This window comes from Corylus avellana, chromosome 3 (assembly GCF_965113065.1).
Source record: "Corylus avellana chromosome 3, dhCorAvel1.hap1.2, whole genome shotgun sequence".
Lineage (NCBI taxonomy): Eukaryota > Viridiplantae > Streptophyta > Magnoliopsida > Fagales > Betulaceae > Corylus > Corylus avellana.
The window spans coordinates 10,251,468-10,270,417 of record NC_142492.1 but is presented as its reverse complement, the minus strand read 5'-3'; the positions used below and the strand labels follow the sequence as shown (position 1 = coordinate 10,270,417).

Sequence of the window (18,950 nt, the reverse complement as noted above, 5' to 3'; positions counted from 1 at the left end):
TATAATATGACATAATAGAACCTAAACCCCATGGGCATCAATTTCCATTGAACTCATAAAAGTTTAGGGTTAATTAACACTTTAAATGTAATTAACACATCCAATTAGCAATCCTAGTGTTCACATACTAAAAGCCCTAATTTAATTCATACTATACAAATTAGGGTTTATGTCTATACTATAAACAATAATGAAATTAAAGCTTTAAACCCATTAATCTAACAACCCGGATCTCAAATCATGCATAGAAATCCACTACACACAAAAGCCCCTAGTGAAGTTTAGGAATTTAGCTTCTTACTAAAATTCCCCCAAATTCGGACCTAATTAAAAATTCCTTAAATCATTATGATTTCAAACTTGAAATTCAATGGGTGGAACAAAAACTCAAAGAGAAACTAGAGATTTCTCAATGGCATTAGTTATAAAAACCCATCAAATATTCTCATACGGCCATATCAAATCAAGAACCAGAAATCCTCACAGAGAAAAGATCCAAGATTTACATACATACATAAAGAAAATAACAACAAAAAACATATAAATTTCCAAGTAGCAACATGAATTTCCAAGTTTCCAAGCCGAAAGGCAAAAAAAAAAAAAAAAAAAGTCAACTTTTTAGATTCTTAACCAAATTTCCAAGCCAAACAATAGAAAAATTTACCAAAAGAAAACTCCATGATTAACCTAAGAAGTAAGAACCGACAAGTGGAGGAGAGTTGGGGGGATTGGGACCTATCAATTTATTTTGGGTGGGGACTCGTATAAATTTTTTTTTACTCAAAATATCTTTTTTGAGGGAAGGGGGGCATGGCTCCGTCTATGTGTGTAAGCTACGTCATTGCAAACGTGCATTAATTATTAAGACTTTTTGGAAGCTAGCTATAGCAATTTGAATAATTGGTAATATCTTTTTTGATGAAGTGGGGGGGACCATGGCCACAGCAGGTCCCCCCCTCCCTCCGACTTTGATGGGGGGCGTAGATGAGTCCTACAAGCTAAGTTGTTTCCTTATATCCTGTTTGGAATTTGCATTGGATAAATAGAGATTTTAAGTCAAAAAGTATTTTTTGACAAAAGCTTCATTTTTAAGCTTTTATTGAAAATACGTTTTGACCATTTTTAGACTTTTTAAACCCTTTCCAAACAAATCTTTAGTGAGCTTTGAGAAAACATCTGCTATCTTGTTCGCTTACTTGGGCTCACAACCTTTATCAATCTTTAGGCTTGACATTGAGTTCATGGTGTTTGATAACCGGGTTGTGGGGGTAGATGCTGTACATTTTCGGGAAATGTGCCAAATTAAACATCCACTTATCGGTACCCAATCTATTAAGTGACCATTTTACCCTTCCCTTCGTTCTCTTTTATTTTTTTATTTTTTATTTTTATTTATTTATTTTTATTTTTTATCCTTCCAGTGAACGACTTCGAACCAAATAACTAGCATCCTATGCCAATAAGCCGCCAGATCTTACTTGGTATACTCACGGGTAGCAATGTTTTCTGTTATTATCCTCACTTTTTTTTTTTTTTTTAATGTTACTCTTTGTATTCCATATTTTGATAGTAAATTTCTTTCGAGTCATCTCTGCATGTAGGCTTGTTAAACCAAACCACTTAAATCTTAATATCATGTAGATTGTTTTTTACTTTCTTCTTATTTTTTGCATCTCACCACTTCTGAAAAATATGATATATTTTCGCAACTCATACAAGACATAATGATCAAGACCAACTTAGTGTTTTTTGAGGCCTTAGGCGAAGCTTTTAAATGGAGCCTTATTTTTTTTTTTAATATTTGTATATTAATTAAATCATATTTATTTTAATATTATTATTTTATTTAGAGTTATCATTTTTATTAATCCTTACAAAAATAAACACAACAATAAAAAAATTAATTAATTAATTTTTTTTTTATGAATCAATCGAAGAACTGCACCAAATCTCTACGAAGCACATGTTCCAAAACTGAAGCACACAAAAGCAAAAAAAAAAAAAAAAAAAAAAAAAAAAAACTAGAAATATTATCAAGAACCCATACAAAATTATCAAAAAAAAAAAAAAAAAAATCCATACCGTGGCAGTAACTTTCTCACTTGATTCTTTGATACATCTTTGTTTTAAACAAAACCTACCAAAAAATTTGTTAAAAACCAATACAAAACCCACTAGAAAAATCAAGCACAAAAATAAAGATTACAAAAAAATCAATTTATTTATTTATTTATTATTTTTTATTAATTCTTACCTCTTTGATATACCTGTTTCAAACAAAACCCACCAAAAAAATTGACAAAAACCCATACAAAACTCACAGGAAAAATCAAGCACAAAAATAAACATTACAAAAAAAAAATCAATTTTTGATTTTTGATTTTTGATTTTTATGAATTCTTACCCTATTGATACGCGTGTTTCTCTCTCGCCCAGCCTCTCTCTCTCTCTCTCTCTCTCTCTCTCTTCATCTCTCTCCATCATGTTATGTTTTGAAAAAAAAAAAAAAAAGATAAGAGGGGAGGCTGTCGGCAGTGGAGAAGAAAAGAGAGAAAGAAAAAAAAAAAGGAAAGAAAATGGGTGGTTAGGTAGGGTTAAAATGATCTTTCAATATCAAATAATTTCGGATGCATAAGTAGATACTAGATAGGCTCTTTTTAAGTACAAGGATATTTGCTTTTTTGGATTAATTAGTCTTATTTTACCATGGGCTTTTATTATATTGAGGTCTTATTAAATTGAGACATTTTTTAAATTACTTACTTATCATGATTAGATGCCTTAAGTTTTTATGAAGAAAAAAAATGGGCCTTAAATTAAAAAAAAATTAATTAATTAATTATTTTTTTTTTTAGGCCTTATTAATCCGGGGGCCTTAGGCTAGCGCCTCACTCGCCTAGTGGTCTAGCCGGCCTGATAATGATGGCTGTACGTAAGGGAAGAAAAGAAAAAATGAGTGAGAGCTCAGTAGCTCATAGGACTCCTTGTAATATTATAAGTAGGGTTGAGATATTACAAATTTTACTATAAATCCTAAACCCTAAACCTTAAACGAAACAGTACAAAAATGATGGAATAATTAAATAAATAAGTTGGCTTTTTCAATTTTTCTGAGAGGGGTGCTAAAAGTACTAAAATATTTACCACGTACAAAATCATGCGACTCTCCTTAATTTATAATATGGGGTTAGCTATCCCTTGTTTTCTTTTTGAGCACTGATATATGTATTCATGAACCTCAAGTTTATACATTATAAGTTTATTCTAGAAAAGTGAGTCAGAGTGAAGTTCAATTGTGTTTCAAAAAAAAAAAAAGACCTATTAGAGAGAACATACCAGGCAGATGCCCTATGGATTAATTTGGTTACTCCAAATTCTTAGTCTCTTATACAGGAACAGAACCAGAAAATTTTATGGAAGTGGGCTGACTAATTTTCCTTATTTTGGGGGGGACCATGGCCTACCCCGGTCCCCCCCTCCCTTCGTCTCTGCTCTTATATATATGTTGGTATTTCTTGTGACTGCTGATGAATCAAGTATTAATGGGATGTAAATGGTGTACGTGTAACTTTTATGGCGGCAAAGGGTATTACACCGGTCCCCCCCTCCCTTCGTCTCTGCTCTTATATATATGTCGGTATTTCTTGTGGCTGCTGATGAATCAAGTATTAATGGGATGTAAATGGTGTACGTGTAACTTTTATGGCGGCAAAGGGTATTACAATTTTTATTTTATATATATATATATATATATAAATTAACATGGTAGCTAAAATATAATTAGAAACACTTTTAATTTTTTTTACCAAACGACAACTTTTCAAACGGACTTTTTAAGTGTTAAATGCACTTTTAAGCTCCTCAAACGCAATCCCAAACAAACCCTTAGTGGGCTTTGAGACACATCTATTATCTTGTCCGCTTACTAGGGCTCACAACCTTTATCAATCTTTAGCATCCCATGCCAATAAGCCGCCGGATCTTACTTGGTATACTCTCAGGTAGCAATGTTTTATGTTATTTTCCTCTCACTTTTTTTTTTTTTTTAATTTTTTTTTTTTTTAATGTTACTCTTGATAGTAAATTTCTTTTGATTCATTTCTGCCAGTAAATATAAGCTTGTTAAACCAAACTACTTAAATTTTAATATCGCGTAGATTGGTTTTTACTTTCTTCTTATTTTCGTATCTCACCACTTTTAAAAATTATGATATATTTTGGCAACTCATACAAGACATAATGTTGGCTGTACGTAGGGAAAGAAAAGAAAAAACGAATGAGAGCTTAGTTGCTCATAGCACTCCTTGTAATATTATAAGTGGTATTGAGATATTACAAATTTTACTATAAACCCTAAACGTAACAATACAAAAATGAAGGAATAATTAAGTAAGTAAGTTGGCTTTTTCAATTTTTCTGAGAGCGGTGCTAAAAGTACTAAAATATTTACCACGTACAAAATCATGCGACTCCTTAATTAATATGGGGTTAGCTAGCCCTTGTTTTCTTTTTGAGCACTCATATATGTCTTCATGAACCTCAAGTTTATACATTACAAGTTTATTCTAGAAAAGTGAATCAGAGTGAAGTTCAATTGTGTTTCAAAAAAAAAAAAAAAATCCCTATTAGAAAGAACATACGAGGTAGATGCCCAATGGATTAGTTAGGTTACTCCAAATTCTTTCCATTAATCCTTAGACAAGTCGCATGCATGGGCGTAGGTCTTTTTCCACAGGTGAAAATTCTACGAAAGTAAGTGAAAGAAATTCCACAAGCACTCATAAAAATGGATTTGCCTACCTTTCCCAGAAACTGACACATACGTAAATAACTCCAACTGAGTTGTAAAGGAGCAATAAATGGATTTGGCCACCTTTCCCAAAAACTGACACATATATAAATGCCCCAACCGATTAAATTAACATTTATTTAATCCGTATCTCTCATGTCTTTCGTCGGTGCAGTAAATATCAAAGGAAAACCCATATTTTTATTGTGTACTGGATTTCGGAATTAATGCGGGTCACATCAATTTTAAAAATATACAAAATAATGCACGAGGAAAACCCGTTAAGTGGATCAAGATTTCTGGTAATGCTTAAAAAATTGCCAATCAATTTTTTCTCAAATTTTGACCATTCAATGTCATTCAACAACCACAATTTTACGTGTCCCAATTAAAGATAAATAATAAAATATTATTTATTTTAAAAAAAATATATATAAAACAAAATATTAAAATTAAAAATTAAAAAAACCGGAGTTGTCGACCACCCCAATTGTGCCATTAGGAGTGGTGGAAGCCACCCCCAGGGGTCAGTTGGGGATGGCTTCAGCCTCCCCCATGGCCCTAGGGGTGGTTCGGCCACCCCCAATGGCCAAAACTCAAAAATTAATTTTTGGGTTTTGGCTATGGGAGGTGGCCGAACCACCTCCAATGGCCACGGGGGTGGCTTCGGCCACTCCCAGAGACCGGTTGGGGGGGGCCGAAGCCACTCCCATGGCCTTAGGGGGTGGTTCGGCCACCCCCATGGCCAAAACCCAAAAATTAATTTTTGGGTTTTAGCCATGGGGGTGGCCGAACAACCCCCTAAGGCTATGTGGATGGTTTCAACCACCCTTAATTTTTGGATTTTGGCCTTAAGGGGTGGCTTCGGCCACCCCCAACCGGCCCCTGGGGGTGGCTTCCCCCACTCCCATGGCTCAATTGGGGTGGCCAGCCATCTCAGTTTTTTTTTTTTTTCATTTTTAATTTTAATATTTTGTTTTATATATATTTTTTAAAAAATAAATAATAATTTATTATTTATCTTTAGTTGGGATACATGGTGAAATTGTGGCTATTGGATAACATTGGATGGTCAGGATTTGAGAAAAAACTGATGAACAATTTTTGGAGCATTGCCGGGTATCTTGATCCTTAACGAGAGGCAATGAATCGTATTTCTAATGAATTTTCACACAGGCTTTGGCTTGAAAAAGTAGGCATTGAAATGAGTCACATTAATTTTAAAAAGATACAAAATAACGTATAAAGAAGACCCGCTAACAAATAAGAGTCAATGAAGTATATTCCCGGTGACTTCCCACGCAGGTTTCAGCTTGAAAAAGTAGCATAGAAGCCTCTATAAATACAACCCCCAAGCTCGAAAGATGAGCACCACAATACCAAAAACATTCATCAAGATTAACTAGAAGTCTACTAGAAAGATGAAAACCCTTTCACTCTTCGGCCTTGCCTTGGCCTTCTGTTTCCTATCTGGTATATATATATATATATCTCATTGTTTAGTTATGATATATATGATAGCAAATTGCTTTAATATGTGTAAATAATTTTGTTGGAAAGTGATCATCGTTCGCATCAATCACCACACAGATAGTTTAATTTTGCAACTTTCACCAGTACATGCACATATATACGAAATAAAGTCATCAGTCAGGCCCACAAAGGTTGAAAGCTTCCATTGTTTTAACTTTATTTATTTTATTATTATTATTTTTTTTTTTTGTTTTACATAAAACACATTTTAGATTTTATGTTCTGAACGCCTTCTCTCTTTTTCTCTCCCCATTGCTTCTGGAATAGTATTTACACACATAATAATGTTATATATATATATATATATATATATATATATATATATCACATAAGCATTTCACAATATCTTATAAAGCTAGTGTGCGGGTAGGTCTATTAGACCTTGACATGTCACCTTAGTAAGATGTTTGTGTGATATATATATAGCATTACAGTAAAGAACACAATTTTATTGTGTATCTCCTAGTTATTTGTTGCATGCAAGTTATAGTATATACTTTAAATTATAATTTAATTATCCTAAAAACTAAAGTTAATATTAAAAAAAATGATTTTAATGAGTTGACTATTCTTCTGACAATTTATGTCATGCAGGTGCTCATCCTGCTCAAATAACTTTTACAAACAATTGTCCTACAACTGTATGGCCAGGAACTCTAACTGCGGACCAGAAACCTCAACAATTAAATACTGGATTTGACTTGGCATCCAAAGCATCCACATCAATTGATGTCCAAGCTCCATGGATAGGCCGGTTCTGGGCCCGAACACGATGCAACACGGACGCTTCGGGAAAGTTCACTTGTGAAACTGCTAACTGTGGATCCGGGCAGGTTGCATGCAACGGCGCCGGTGCAATCCCGCCAGCTTCTTTGGTAGAAATCAACATAGCAGCAAATGGTGGAAAGGATTTCTACGATGTCAGCCTTGTAGATGGCTTCAACCTCCCTGTTTCGGTTACCACACAAGGTGGGAACGGTGATTGCCAACCCTCAAGCTGCCCTGCAAACGTGAATGATGTTTGCCCTACTAATCTGCAAGTGAAAGGATCTGATGGGAGCGTAATCGCTTGCAAGAGCGCATGCGCAGCGTTCAATCAGCCACAATACTGTTGCACTGGCGCTAATAATACCCCAGAGACATGTCCACCCACAAACTATTCCATGATCTTCAAAAACCAATGCCCTAAAGCTTATAGCTATGCTTATGATGATAAGAGCAGCACATTTACCTGCTCCGGTGCACCAAACTATATTATCACGTTCTGTCCTTGAACTTATGGAGACGAATTATGTATTCCTTACTCTCTATAGTAATAATTAAGATAGCAATAAGTACTGTCATTGACAAAGGCACATGCATGAGCTCATGCAAGACTTTGGACAGTTATATTATTAGTGGGCTTTTGCCAATTATGGTTTATGTTTAGTTGCGCGCATTTAAAAAGGCTAGTTGATTTAGTGATCATTAAGATCCTGTTTGTACTTTGTTCCTTATCATTTTCTCAATCAATTTCAGTTCCAATTTTAATTCTATTTCTTTAGTTAAAGTTAGATTTTAACAATTGGTATCGAAGCGGTGTTCTTAGCATAGAAAAGAGTACACGTTAGTTAGTTGACTCCTTGGCTAGCCTCCGGCGGGCCCATGAAAGGCAACACCACCAAGAAGAAAGGTAGCAACGACAATTAGAGGAACAACATAGATTTTTTGAACAGATGATACCTATAAAGAAGAAAAATGTACCAATTAAAATGGATGGGGAATGACAGAAACAAAGTTTAATAAAAGGTGTGTACCAATTAGGCCTTAGTATATAACAAGAGAAACATGCTATTTCACGAGAATCTTACCGATTTAATGGTAAATTTTTTTAAAAATAATAATAATGGATGAAAAATAGATGCGAGATATTAAGAATAACATTTCTTAATTATAAGTCAACAAGGGGGAGTCTTGCTACCAAGAATATTAAGATGACTTATTAAAATATAAGGTAAAGTCCACATACCTCACTCAAATTACTACCCGATTGATAATGTACCCTATAAACTTTCAATTGTAACAATGTCTTCCCCCAAACTACCAAAACATTGTTAATGTCCTCCTCTAAAGCTAGCAAAAAGATAAAAATGCCCTTATGTTTTTCTCAATATGACAAAAATACCCGTATAAATTAAAAAAAATAAATAAAATTTTAATTTTTTTTTAAGAAAACGAAAATTTAATTTGAAAAGAAAGATTTTTTTAAAACGGAAATTTTTAATTTTTTTTTTAAAACTAATTTTTTTAAAATGATTTTTTCTTTAAACAGAAATTTTTATTTAAAAGAAATTTTTGTTTTAGAAACGAAAATTTTTATTTTCTTAAACGAAAATTCTTAATTTTTTTTTAAACAGAAATTTTTATTTTAAAAAGTTATAAAAAAAATATTTTTTATAACAAAAAAAAAAAAGCAGATTTTTTTTTTTTAATTTTTTTCTTATACAATGGATTTTTTTTTTTTAAAGAAAAAATTAAAATTTACCGCCCTTTGGATTTTTATTTTTTATTTTTAGGTTTTTTCTAAAAGATTTAATATTTTTTGTTTTTATTTTACTAAGTGTAGTTTCATCATTGGGGGGAACATTGACAATTTTGAGTAGTATGAAGGGAAATTGTTACAATTAAAAGTTTGATGGAACATTGTCAACACGTGAATTTTTCCTTTATATATATATATGTGTGTGTGTGTGTGTGAGAGAAAAGTAGATAAATAATTTTTTTAGGGTTTAAATTTGGTATGATCTGACATTTTGTTCTCATTTTGTTATCTTGTTCCAAGCTGAGGTGTCAACCTCTTATTGGTGGGCACAAATGTCGTGGTTTGTGCCACCAAGACCTTATATAAGTTATTCTCCACGATTAATGACAGAAGGAGAAATTGACCCAAATCCGAGCACACATGTTTCTAATCTTTTCTCACGTCAATCTTTTTTCCTATCTCATTCTACAAATTCAATAAATCAATGGTGAATTCATTAATTTACTATGAAAATAGATAAAAGATGATTAAAAAATGAAAGAATTCTATAATTTTTCTTTTCTTTTCCTACCATTTTCTGCTAGATTTTGAAAAATCTATCCTACCCTAGATTAGACTCCGTGTAAACAGTATCATGATTTCATGTTGAGCAAACAGGCCACAGTATTGAATTGTGTAACTTGTTTATTCTCTGATTCTTTTTTTTTTTTTTTTTTTTTTTTCTTTTTCCTGAATTTCTCTAGAAAAAATAAAAAATAAAAAATAAAAAAAGAAAAAAAGACCAGAGTGTAGCATTAGAGAACAAGTTGACATTTATAGCTGATTCATATGACCTGTTGTGCGAGAACAAGTTAACTCATTCATTTGTGGGAGGCAGTGACAAAAACAAAAAACTGGGACCAGAAATACTTCAAGTCTCCACTCTTGCACTCTTGTACAGCCCCATCTCCCAAAGAGAGAGGAAACCAGTAATAATTAATAAAACTAGAGGAAATCAAGATTAAGAAAATCTTTCAACCGTAATCAAGATTCAGCTATCAATTTTTTTTTTTCTATTCAGCTATCAAAATTGCATCCTCTTTAGCAACTTTCCCTCGCTGTGGACTGAGCTTTGAATGATATCTCTGCCATTATCCGGTTTACAGGTCAAACAAATAAAGCAATATGCTACAAGCACACTTAGTGGACAGCCTTTTGTCTTTCATCAGCATCTTCATGCTCAACCTGACAAATAACAAAAAAAAAAAAAATTGAAATATTTAGGATCCTGATGGAATGTAGCTACTGAAGATTACAGAAGGCGCATGCAACAGCCAAATATGTGTATTTAAAGTGTCTCAGTTTCCAAGAAACAAGTAATATATTTTGAGTTTGTGTGTGTGTGAGGGAGAGAGAGGGAGAGATCAACCTCAAGAAATTCGAAGAAAATTTGCACATGAGAGAGTTGGCTAAAAATGATGTAATTGAATATAATAGCTACCGTATACCATAGGTACAGTCTATAACTTGAAAGGATATATGTATATGGAAATGTAGTGAGCCTGTAAAACACCATAATATCATTCGCCATTACCTCAACAAGCACCCTTGCTCTCTTCTTCAATTTTGCACCAGGTTCACCTTTATCAAGCTTTCCTGAAGCCAAGGCAGTTTCCTTCCTCACTCTCTTGCTAGCAACTGGCTCAATGTCTTCTTCATCTGCATCCATTCCAACTGCATCATTAAACTCTTTTTTCTTATTCCAGTTTGGATGGGTACACACACACATTTGAGAATTCTCTCATGTGCTCGTCCCGTTATTATATAAGCTAGTAAAACAAAGGCCACAACTTATACCCTAACTAAAATAAAAAATAAAAATAAAAATCCCATGTAAACTAAAAATTGACAGCTTTTACATGGTATAAGTTAATACTCCCTTCGTCCATCCAAATGACTCTTTTTATTGGTTTCATGACTTGATTTGAAATGGTACGACTATTAATAAAAAGATAACACTATCACCCTCTTCCTCAAATGTCCTTCACTTTAAATTAGAGACGAAATAACCTTTAATAAGAATATTTAAGAAAAAAGGTAAGAATAATAGGAAATTGAAGATGTAAGAAATTTCACTTTTAGAAAGTGGACATATATTTTATAGCGTCCCAAAAAGGAGAATAAGACACTGAAATTGGAACAAGAGTATATTAATTATATGTGCAAGCACAGGCAAGCATAAGGTAATAAAAATTTAAATCAACATTAAAAAAATGCTCAACAATAAGTATCTAGTGACTGCTTTACCATTGTCGTAATTCGCATGAGACTGAGCAATTGCAATATCACCAAAATCTTCTATATCATCTTCCTCTTCAAGTTCATCATAACCCTCAACATATTCTATCTCATGTTCCTGCTTATTCCAAGAACCAATAAAAGGGCATTTAATTATCTGAAGTAGCATCTAAGTGAGCACAAAAGCAAATAACTCGTTTTTAAAACAATATTAATAATTTCAAGAAAAAAGGATTTCACAAATTACCATCTCATCTTCATCTTCACTCACAGCCTGCCCCTCTTCAATATCAAGAACCTTGTTATACTCTTTAACAGGATAGTTGTATATGTCACCATAAACTCCTTGCTGAAGACGTTCCAAGAGTTCTTTTTCAATACTCTGCAGAAAAGCTAGAAAGTCTTAGTCGAGCTGTAGGGACAACACATAATCATGTACATCAATAGTATGAGCTCATGTGTATAACCTTATCCAGTGCTGCTGCCTTTTCAGCCTTCTCTTCTCTTCTAGACTCTCTTTTTTTCTCCTTCCTTGGTGTTGTCATTATTTTCTCCCTGTTAGGCAGCAGAAACAATTGCCAATACAACAAAGCACGTTAATGTGGGACGACACTATTTAACCTATAAAGGTGACAACTAGAACCTTTTTCAGCATCACAACACAGTCCAGGGTTGCCAATTCTGTGTGCAAGACCAATTAAAATTTTCACATTTTACTTCTCTCTTTCTGCTTTTATACTAAATATCTCATAGTGAATGCTATTTCACACTTACAACACCCAACCCTGAATTCCGTGTCACCCAACCATAATGCATTACTGACCTAAGATATCTAGATCTTTGCAAATCTAATTGCTTTGTTCACTAAGTGAACTTAACTTTTGATGCTAATTAATTACTGTTTCTCATTGCATAAATGGGATCCTTTGGCACATTTATCAAAAGAGTTATTCATAGAATATTTTGATGAAAGAAGAAATTTATCTATTATTGAAACCCATAGGTAAATCTGGATTAGGCTATGTACCACATTATGCTTATAGTTGGGAGGTAAGGAAAACATAGTTTAAGTTGAATTACCCAATTGGTTGTATAGCCACAACCACACCCTCCAACCATTCATACAGGGGGAGGATGTGTCATAGAGCTAAAAGTTTACTGAAAAAAAAAAAAAAAAACTTAGTTCTTAAAGATCAATGCAAGACCCTAACATTCGAAGGTCTCCCATGTTAGGAGATAAGCGGTCAGGGCATTTTTTACTAGGAGTACGTTAATATACATATTTGGTCATCACATTAGCCCAAAAGCTTAAGCTAATGGGCTTGAGTCCACTTAGGTATATTAACTACCATTTTTCTTTATACTTTCTCAATGTGGGACTCAACACTTACAAGTGTACTCATAACATGCCATACTCCAAGCCCTATAATTTCTTGGCTCATTCTTTTGCTTTTTTTTTTTTAAAAAAAATAATAATAAGTAACATGTTCTCTTGAAACATAACAAATAGTGGCTCATTATAACATCATTGATCTCCCAAAAGTAACAAAGTAGTTTACCAAAGACAATCTTGTAGCACCTCAGAAAACCTTATTTGCACATGAGTAAGCATTTTTGGTAGTGAAATAAAAACAAATTCAAGCATGAGAAAAAATGAACCTTGTTTTCAAAGCAAGCTTCCTCATGCGTATCCGCATTTGAGTCATCTTGGTCAATCGTTGCTTTGTTTTGTGTACAAGAAACTTCGGCCAATACATCTGTCAAATCAAAAGCGAGGGTAAATTAACCTTTCTAGAACTGATGAACAAAATCATATCGTATCAAATAATCTTAAAGTTCAAAAAAAAAAAAAAACAATATAAAGTTCAATACCAGGTGTTTGTCTATAATCTCAAGTGCCTTCTCATAATTCCTGGGCAACTTAACTCTCTCCCACAATTTGTTTGGCATATGAGCTCTTTCTATGGTTTTCATATAAAGATAGAAGACTCCTGCAGCAGACCAATACAACCATATAAAATCTAGCACACTCATCATTTGTTAATATCTACAAATATTAATTGACATGTGACAGCAAGTCAATTCATAAATACAGATACCAATGCACAGATAAAAATCCTAAGATCCACCAAGATCAACCAACAAAGCCTTGCTGTAGCACATTTTTCCATAGTCTTCAGCTTAGAAAAAGAAACTATAGAGCTCAATTCAACAAATCCAAATAATTGTATTGAGCTCAATTGGACGGAGGTTTCTGTTTTCTCAACTCCCATAACAAAAATAAGATTGAATAAGTTTCGTCCTCTACTTGCTTCTTCTCAGCGACCAAAGGGAACAATATTACAATGACTCAACTGGCATATGTGTGTGAGAAAATCACCACAAAGAAAACCAAAAAAAAAAAAAAAAAAGTAAACAGACCCAATTGACAGAACAAGTAAAAGGGCGAGAGGAAAAGAGTGAAGATTACCGTCATGGTCGCGAATGGTGGCATAGCGACTATTGGCGAGAGGGCACGAGCTCCGATTACAAATCCCGGTCACATTATACGGGTTTCTACAGAATTTCCCGGTTTCAATTCTACAAAACCACAAACCCACCAAGATTTACAACCCGCGGCAATATTAGCACAGCCACAATAAACAAAATGAATCGAAACTTCAATAGACTCTTATAGCGAAAGAAGAATCAATGGTTTTTGAGGTTAAGAAAGACTCACTTGGCCATGAAACTGCAGTGGTTGTGCCTGATTACCTGCCATATGACCTCGTCGTGCTGCATGTTTAGCCAAACCTAACTTCACTAGTGTCTTCTTTAGATTGAAAGGTCAGGGTATTAAGGTTTTATGATGAAAGAGGTTTTAAGGGTTTTAAGGGTTTTAAGGTTTTAAATTGGTTTCCAATTTTAAAATTCGTAAACCAATTTCCCTAGCCCTCGTGCTCAACCAATTCTATCTTCTACGCTCAACCAGACCCGAGACGAAACCCAACCCAACTTGTCTAGGCCCTGCCGGCCATGCAAGAGACCCAGATTCTACAGGAATGTCGATCACCAGTGAAATCTGAACACACCCACCGGCCAACACTGACCTCGCCTGAGAAGACCAAGCTGTCGAACTGCAAGACCCCCGAAATCAGACAAGGACAGACCCCCGACGTCGAACAGATTATGCACGAGCAGAACGACGCCGGTTGCAGAGAAAACGACGTCGAGTCGTCGACGACAATTAGAGAGAGAGAGAGATACCTGACGTGCAGAATACTAAGACGAGAGAGAGATGTTGAGTTTCTGGAGAAAACGAGAGGGAGAGTCTGAGAGAGGCAGGCGTGAATGAGGGGCGGCTTAGGTTAGGAAGTGGAAATTAGGGTCTTTGTTGGTGTTAGGCGGGTCGGGTCTAGTACCCGCAAGCCAAAATATTTTTAACCCGCAACCCGCCACGCCTGGGTTGGACAAAATCCAACCCGTTTCTGGGAAAAATTTCAAAAATAACCTTAAACCCCGGTCTATGCGGTACGGATCGGGGCGTGTGGGTCGGGTTCTACGGGATGGGCGGGTATTTGCTCTCCCCTAATGGATAACGAAATGGATTTAACCTTTGGGTTTGATTTTCTTGCGGCTTTGGTGTTATTTGCTTTCCCTGTAACCAACCAGAATGTTGAAGAATTCTGGTCTAAATTTTTTTTGCTATGGATTTCTGGATAATTTCTTTTCGTATTCCTTAGAGCTGAATTTTTGTTTGATCAATGTTCAAGATTCTGCTTAATTTTTCGAATGTGGTCAAGTAAACGATTTAGGAGGAAGATCATCGTAAAGTTTAAGAATGTGAAGGAAGAGTTTTCTCGTTTCTGTAGATTCAGGTAAAGAAGTTAAGAGTCCCTGCGTGTTCGTCATTACCAGATGCCATGGCTTTGGGATCCGGAGTAGCAAGCCGTATTTTTAGTTCTGCGAAAGGAGCACATGTCCCACACCGACTAAACACAAAAGAGAAGAAGCAAGTGCGGGATATTAATCTGGGACAAGCGAGCCCGGAAAAAGTACTTACCTGGATGGGGTCAATGGGTTATAAACAAGGCCCATGGCCTAGGCTTGTGACCTCCATTGCACGTGGGAGGGGTGCTCGCTTAAGGTCTTCCCAAGCGGGAGAGCCTGCATCATAATTTGTGCTAGTGGGGACCTGCGTTCGCGCGGTCCCTATCCAATTTCATTCTAAATAGTTAATGGTTAATTTTCCTGGTTCTGTTTAGAAGTTAACAATAGCTATATAAACTTTGTATTATGACTTGGATAATCTTGAATTAGTGCTTGCTAGGAGGAACTGTCATGCAATGTTAGCCTGTTCATAAGACATTTCTAGCAGTTTGCTGAGCAAAGAAGCTACGTTATTGTATTTTTTTTAACATATCGGCACAAAAGAAGGGAAGAAGCCGCATTATTGAATTGTGTAACATGTTGTTTCTTTTATTATTTTTTTTTTCTTTTTTCTGAATTTCTCTAGAAATATAGTTTCATGTGTTTGGAATTCAGAAAAGTTGGCAGTTAATAGTTTTGATAAATGCACTTTCTCTCAACATTGGTCTAAGCTCTCTCTCTCTCTCTCTCTCTCTCTCTCTCTCTTCTAACTTATGGACAAGCTATTGGACAAGCTAACTTCTGGTTTCATGAGTTTGTTTGATATGTGATCATGATCCTGAATGCTCTGGATATTAGTGGCACTAATGGTGTGTCGATCCTCTGGTTGAAATTTTTTGTTTCGTTATTGGATAGTTGTAATGAGGGTTAATCTCAACCATGAAAAATGTTCTTCATTGTTGGGATTATACCACATCGGTTGTGAAAGGGACTGGTGATCAATTTATAAGTGTGAGAGAAAGCTTCACTTTTTGAACTAGCTTTAGGGGTTGATAAAAGACCCAAAACCTCCCTACTTTGATATCAAAGCCCAAGTTCAACCAACAAATCTTGGCTTGCTAGTCCACGTAAGAAATGAGTTGTTTCTGCTCACAATTCAAGCCCAATGTGTGAGGGGGAGATTATTGGGTTATCTTAACAAAGAAAAAATGAAAATGAAGGTTAAGTATCACTAAGGTGAATTCTTTAAGCCCATTAATCTTAACAAAGAAAAAATGAAAGTGAAGGTTAAGTATCACTAAAGTTTCAGGATCGTACGTATTCTTACACAGGATCCTGAAAATATCACTAATGTTTCACCATGATGAAGACATGGCATATATGTTTGGAATAGATTCCATTTTAAGAGAGTTAAAAAAGCACTATCTTGTTGAAAGGTTCTATACATCTGTCATTTTTCAAGGCATTTCTTTAGACAAAGACTTCGTAATTTTTCCTCTTTTCGAATGGTAAATATTTTTCAGAACATGAAGTGTGAATCAAACCCATGTTTGAATTGAAATTGAGATACTGCTGCAAGTATATATATATATATAGAGAGAGAGAGAGAGAGAATCTTGTACTCATTATATGCTTTAAATGTATAGAAAATAAATCTTAATTGTTGAAGTTTATTTCTACTAATATATGTTAAACTTTGGTATTTTGAGGTGACTTACCTTTTCTTTTCTTTTCTCTTCTTTTTCTAAAATAACAAGAGAAAGGGGGCCGGGAAGGGGATTAATGAGAGTTTTTCCACTCTTAATTTTTAAAGAAAATATAAAAGAAAGAATAATAAAAATGCTTTCATAATAATAATGATGGCAAGCGGTTTATTTAGCGAAATTGTGTGCCGAAGATTAGCTTAAAACCTTGGTAGTAGACCAAGAAAAAAAAGGGAAATAAGGTTACAAATAACATTATCCACATTAGGAGCAATGGACCGATCGGCACTGATTATAATAAAAGTCACAAAAAATACCGACATATAGAGAAAGCTGCAAATAGAGAGGTTATGACATATATGAGCTTTTATTTATTACATCACATATTATTATATACGTACGTGATGATATGGCCTCTGCACACTTACACGAGTGCTCAAAAAGCCTTTAAGCTTTTATTACATCACATATTATTATATATTACCGGCCATTTTCCTTCCTCATAAAATACTACTTCAAGGGCAGAAGACAACCTCGTAGTTAGTCCCACCAGGGCACATGAATGTGCTTGTTTGGTCATCATTAGGGTAGCTAAATGCATCACGGCAGCGATCTTTGAAAAATCTAGAAAAAGTTGTAGGTCCACAATTTCCAGAAGTGCAGCAATATTGGTCGGTCTTAAATACAGTACATGGGTTGTTACAGCCGCCGGGGGTCCGCAACTCATTGGGGCACTGCCCGTTGATATCAGAAGTACATCTTATACTACGGCTGCATCCATTAGACGTGGGGCTAAACTCCATAGGAACATTAAACCCTTCGACAAGAGAGATATCGTAGAAGTCCAAGTTGTTATATTGGTTTAGTGCATATTCAGCAATGGTGCTTGGGGGTGCACCAAAGTTTTGGCATTGGAGAAGCCCATTACAGTCACCGGTTTGACATCTGCCATGCCCAGTACTATCGAAATTGCACCCAGTGCGAGGCCAAATGCGAGCCCCTTCCGTGCTGGCATTAACAATAAGGCTCCACGTTTGACCTCGGTTGATCTGCTTGCCACCACCGGGCACAGCTCCAGCCCAAACTGTGAAGGGACATTTGTTTTTTATATCAAATCTAGCTGCATGAGCTAGACTGAAGCAGAGAGTAATGAAAAGGAAGAAGATAATGAGCAGGTGTTTGGGGACACTCATTTTGTTAAGTGCTAAGAGATATTGGGTAAGCCCTTGTGTTTTGTGAGGGAGATGGGTAGGGGTTTATATAGGGTGAGCTTAGGCTGGTTATGGGCTTCTGGGAAGGTGCTTAGGGAAATTCTATTGGCTCTTTGTTGGAAAATTTGAGACACGGTTTTATTATTGGCTAGACTTGAAGACAAATCAACCAAAAAAAAAAAAAACAAGGACAAACAATATCTCTGCATAAAATAATAGTTTATATTTGTGAACGATGTATTTGGTCCGTAGTTAATTTCCAGAATAAGTTTCACCTATGACCTTTTCAACTCCATAAACTTTAGGCTAATGTGGGACCAGGTCCCGTAATTTCCTGTTCTACACAACAGTGGCCGGGGATCGTGGGAAAAGAGAGTAGAAGCAAAGTATACTCTTAAACACCACTGATTTTTTTTAGTCAGCAATTGTTTAGATGGAATACCTTAATGAGTTCCAACAATGCCATTTCTCCGATCCCTTTCCCCACTTCTTCAGCGTTGTGTAGAAAAATAATCAGGGGACTTAGTCCAACATCGGCCAAGGAGCGAGAGCAGACTATGCTCTTAAGCACGACTGGATCCTTTTCCAATTAGCAATTGCTTGGATGAAATACCTTATGGGCTCCCACTTTTGAGCATCTCTCCCTATTTGATTTTGGCAATGTCGATTCTCTCTTTCCCTACTTCCACAATGTTGTGTAGAAAAATAAATCGTTGGACTTAGTCTCATATCGGTCAAGGGGAGGAGCACAGTACTGTACTCTTAAGCACCGCTGGGTCCCATTGGCCAGTTAGCAATTGCTTGGATGAGGTACCTTAGTAAGCCCCCCTTTTAAGCCTCTCTCTCACTTTTTAATTCTGACAATATCGTTTTCCCTTTCCTCACTTCCCCAATGTTATGCAAAAATCAAGAGACTTAGTCCCACATCGGCAAGGGAACGGGATCAAAGTGTGATCTTACGCACCACTAGGTCCTCTTTCAGTTAGTAATTTCCTGTATAAGGTGCTTTAGTGGATCCCGCTTCTGAGCCTCTTTCTCTTATTCAGTTCCCACAGTGTCGTTTCTCC

The 18,950-nt window shown here is 35.3% G+C and overlaps 2 protein-coding genes, 1 non-coding gene and 1 pseudogene across 5 annotated transcripts; 2 read left to right on the top strand and 2 right to left on the bottom strand.

The window, feature by feature from the left end:
* Positions 1–6,165: 6,165 nt before the first annotated feature.
* Positions 6,166–7,839, top strand: LOC132174766 (thaumatin-like protein 1). Its single transcript, XM_059586439.2, has 2 exons — positions 6,166–6,262; positions 6,917–7,839. The coding sequence occupies exons 1-2, from the start codon at positions 6,211–6,213 to the stop codon at positions 7,594–7,596; spliced, it is 732 nt and encodes a 243-aa protein (XP_059442422.2). The 5' UTR covers positions 6,166–6,210; the 3' UTR covers positions 7,597–7,839.
* A 1,886-nt stretch (positions 7,840–9,725) lies between these two features.
* On the bottom strand, positions 9,726–14,470 carry LOC132174765 (uncharacterized). 3 transcript variants are annotated; one of them, XM_059586437.2, is made up of 10 exons: positions 14,367–14,470; positions 13,840–14,236; positions 13,591–13,700; positions 12,993–13,111; positions 12,780–12,877; positions 11,588–11,675; positions 11,368–11,502; positions 11,130–11,238; positions 10,417–10,556; positions 9,726–10,067 (listed from the first exon to the last, which is right to left on the bottom strand). In XM_059586437.2, exons 2-10 carry the CDS (start codon positions 13,899–13,901, stop codon positions 10,023–10,025), a joined length of 906 nt encoding a protein of 301 aa, XP_059442420.1. In that variant the 5' UTR covers positions 13,902–14,236; positions 14,367–14,470; the 3' UTR covers positions 9,726–10,022. The 3 variants fall into 3 exon arrangements, with proteins under 3 accessions (XP_059442420.1, XP_059442419.1, XP_059442421.1); XM_059586436.2 differs by having other exon boundaries at positions 13,840–14,470; XM_059586438.2 differs by having other exon boundaries at positions 10,417–10,541; positions 13,840–14,470.
* Positions 14,471–15,154: 684 nt separating this feature from the next.
* Positions 15,155–15,315, top strand: LOC132176743 (U1 spliceosomal RNA). The gene has a single exon (XR_009439598.2). It is a non-coding gene; the product is annotated as a U1 spliceosomal RNA (small nuclear RNA).
* A 1,687-nt stretch (positions 15,316–17,002) lies between these two features.
* Positions 17,003–17,890, bottom strand: LOC132175068 (thaumatin-like protein pseudogene; annotated as a pseudogene).
* Between the last annotated feature and the right edge of the window lie 1,060 nt (positions 17,891–18,950).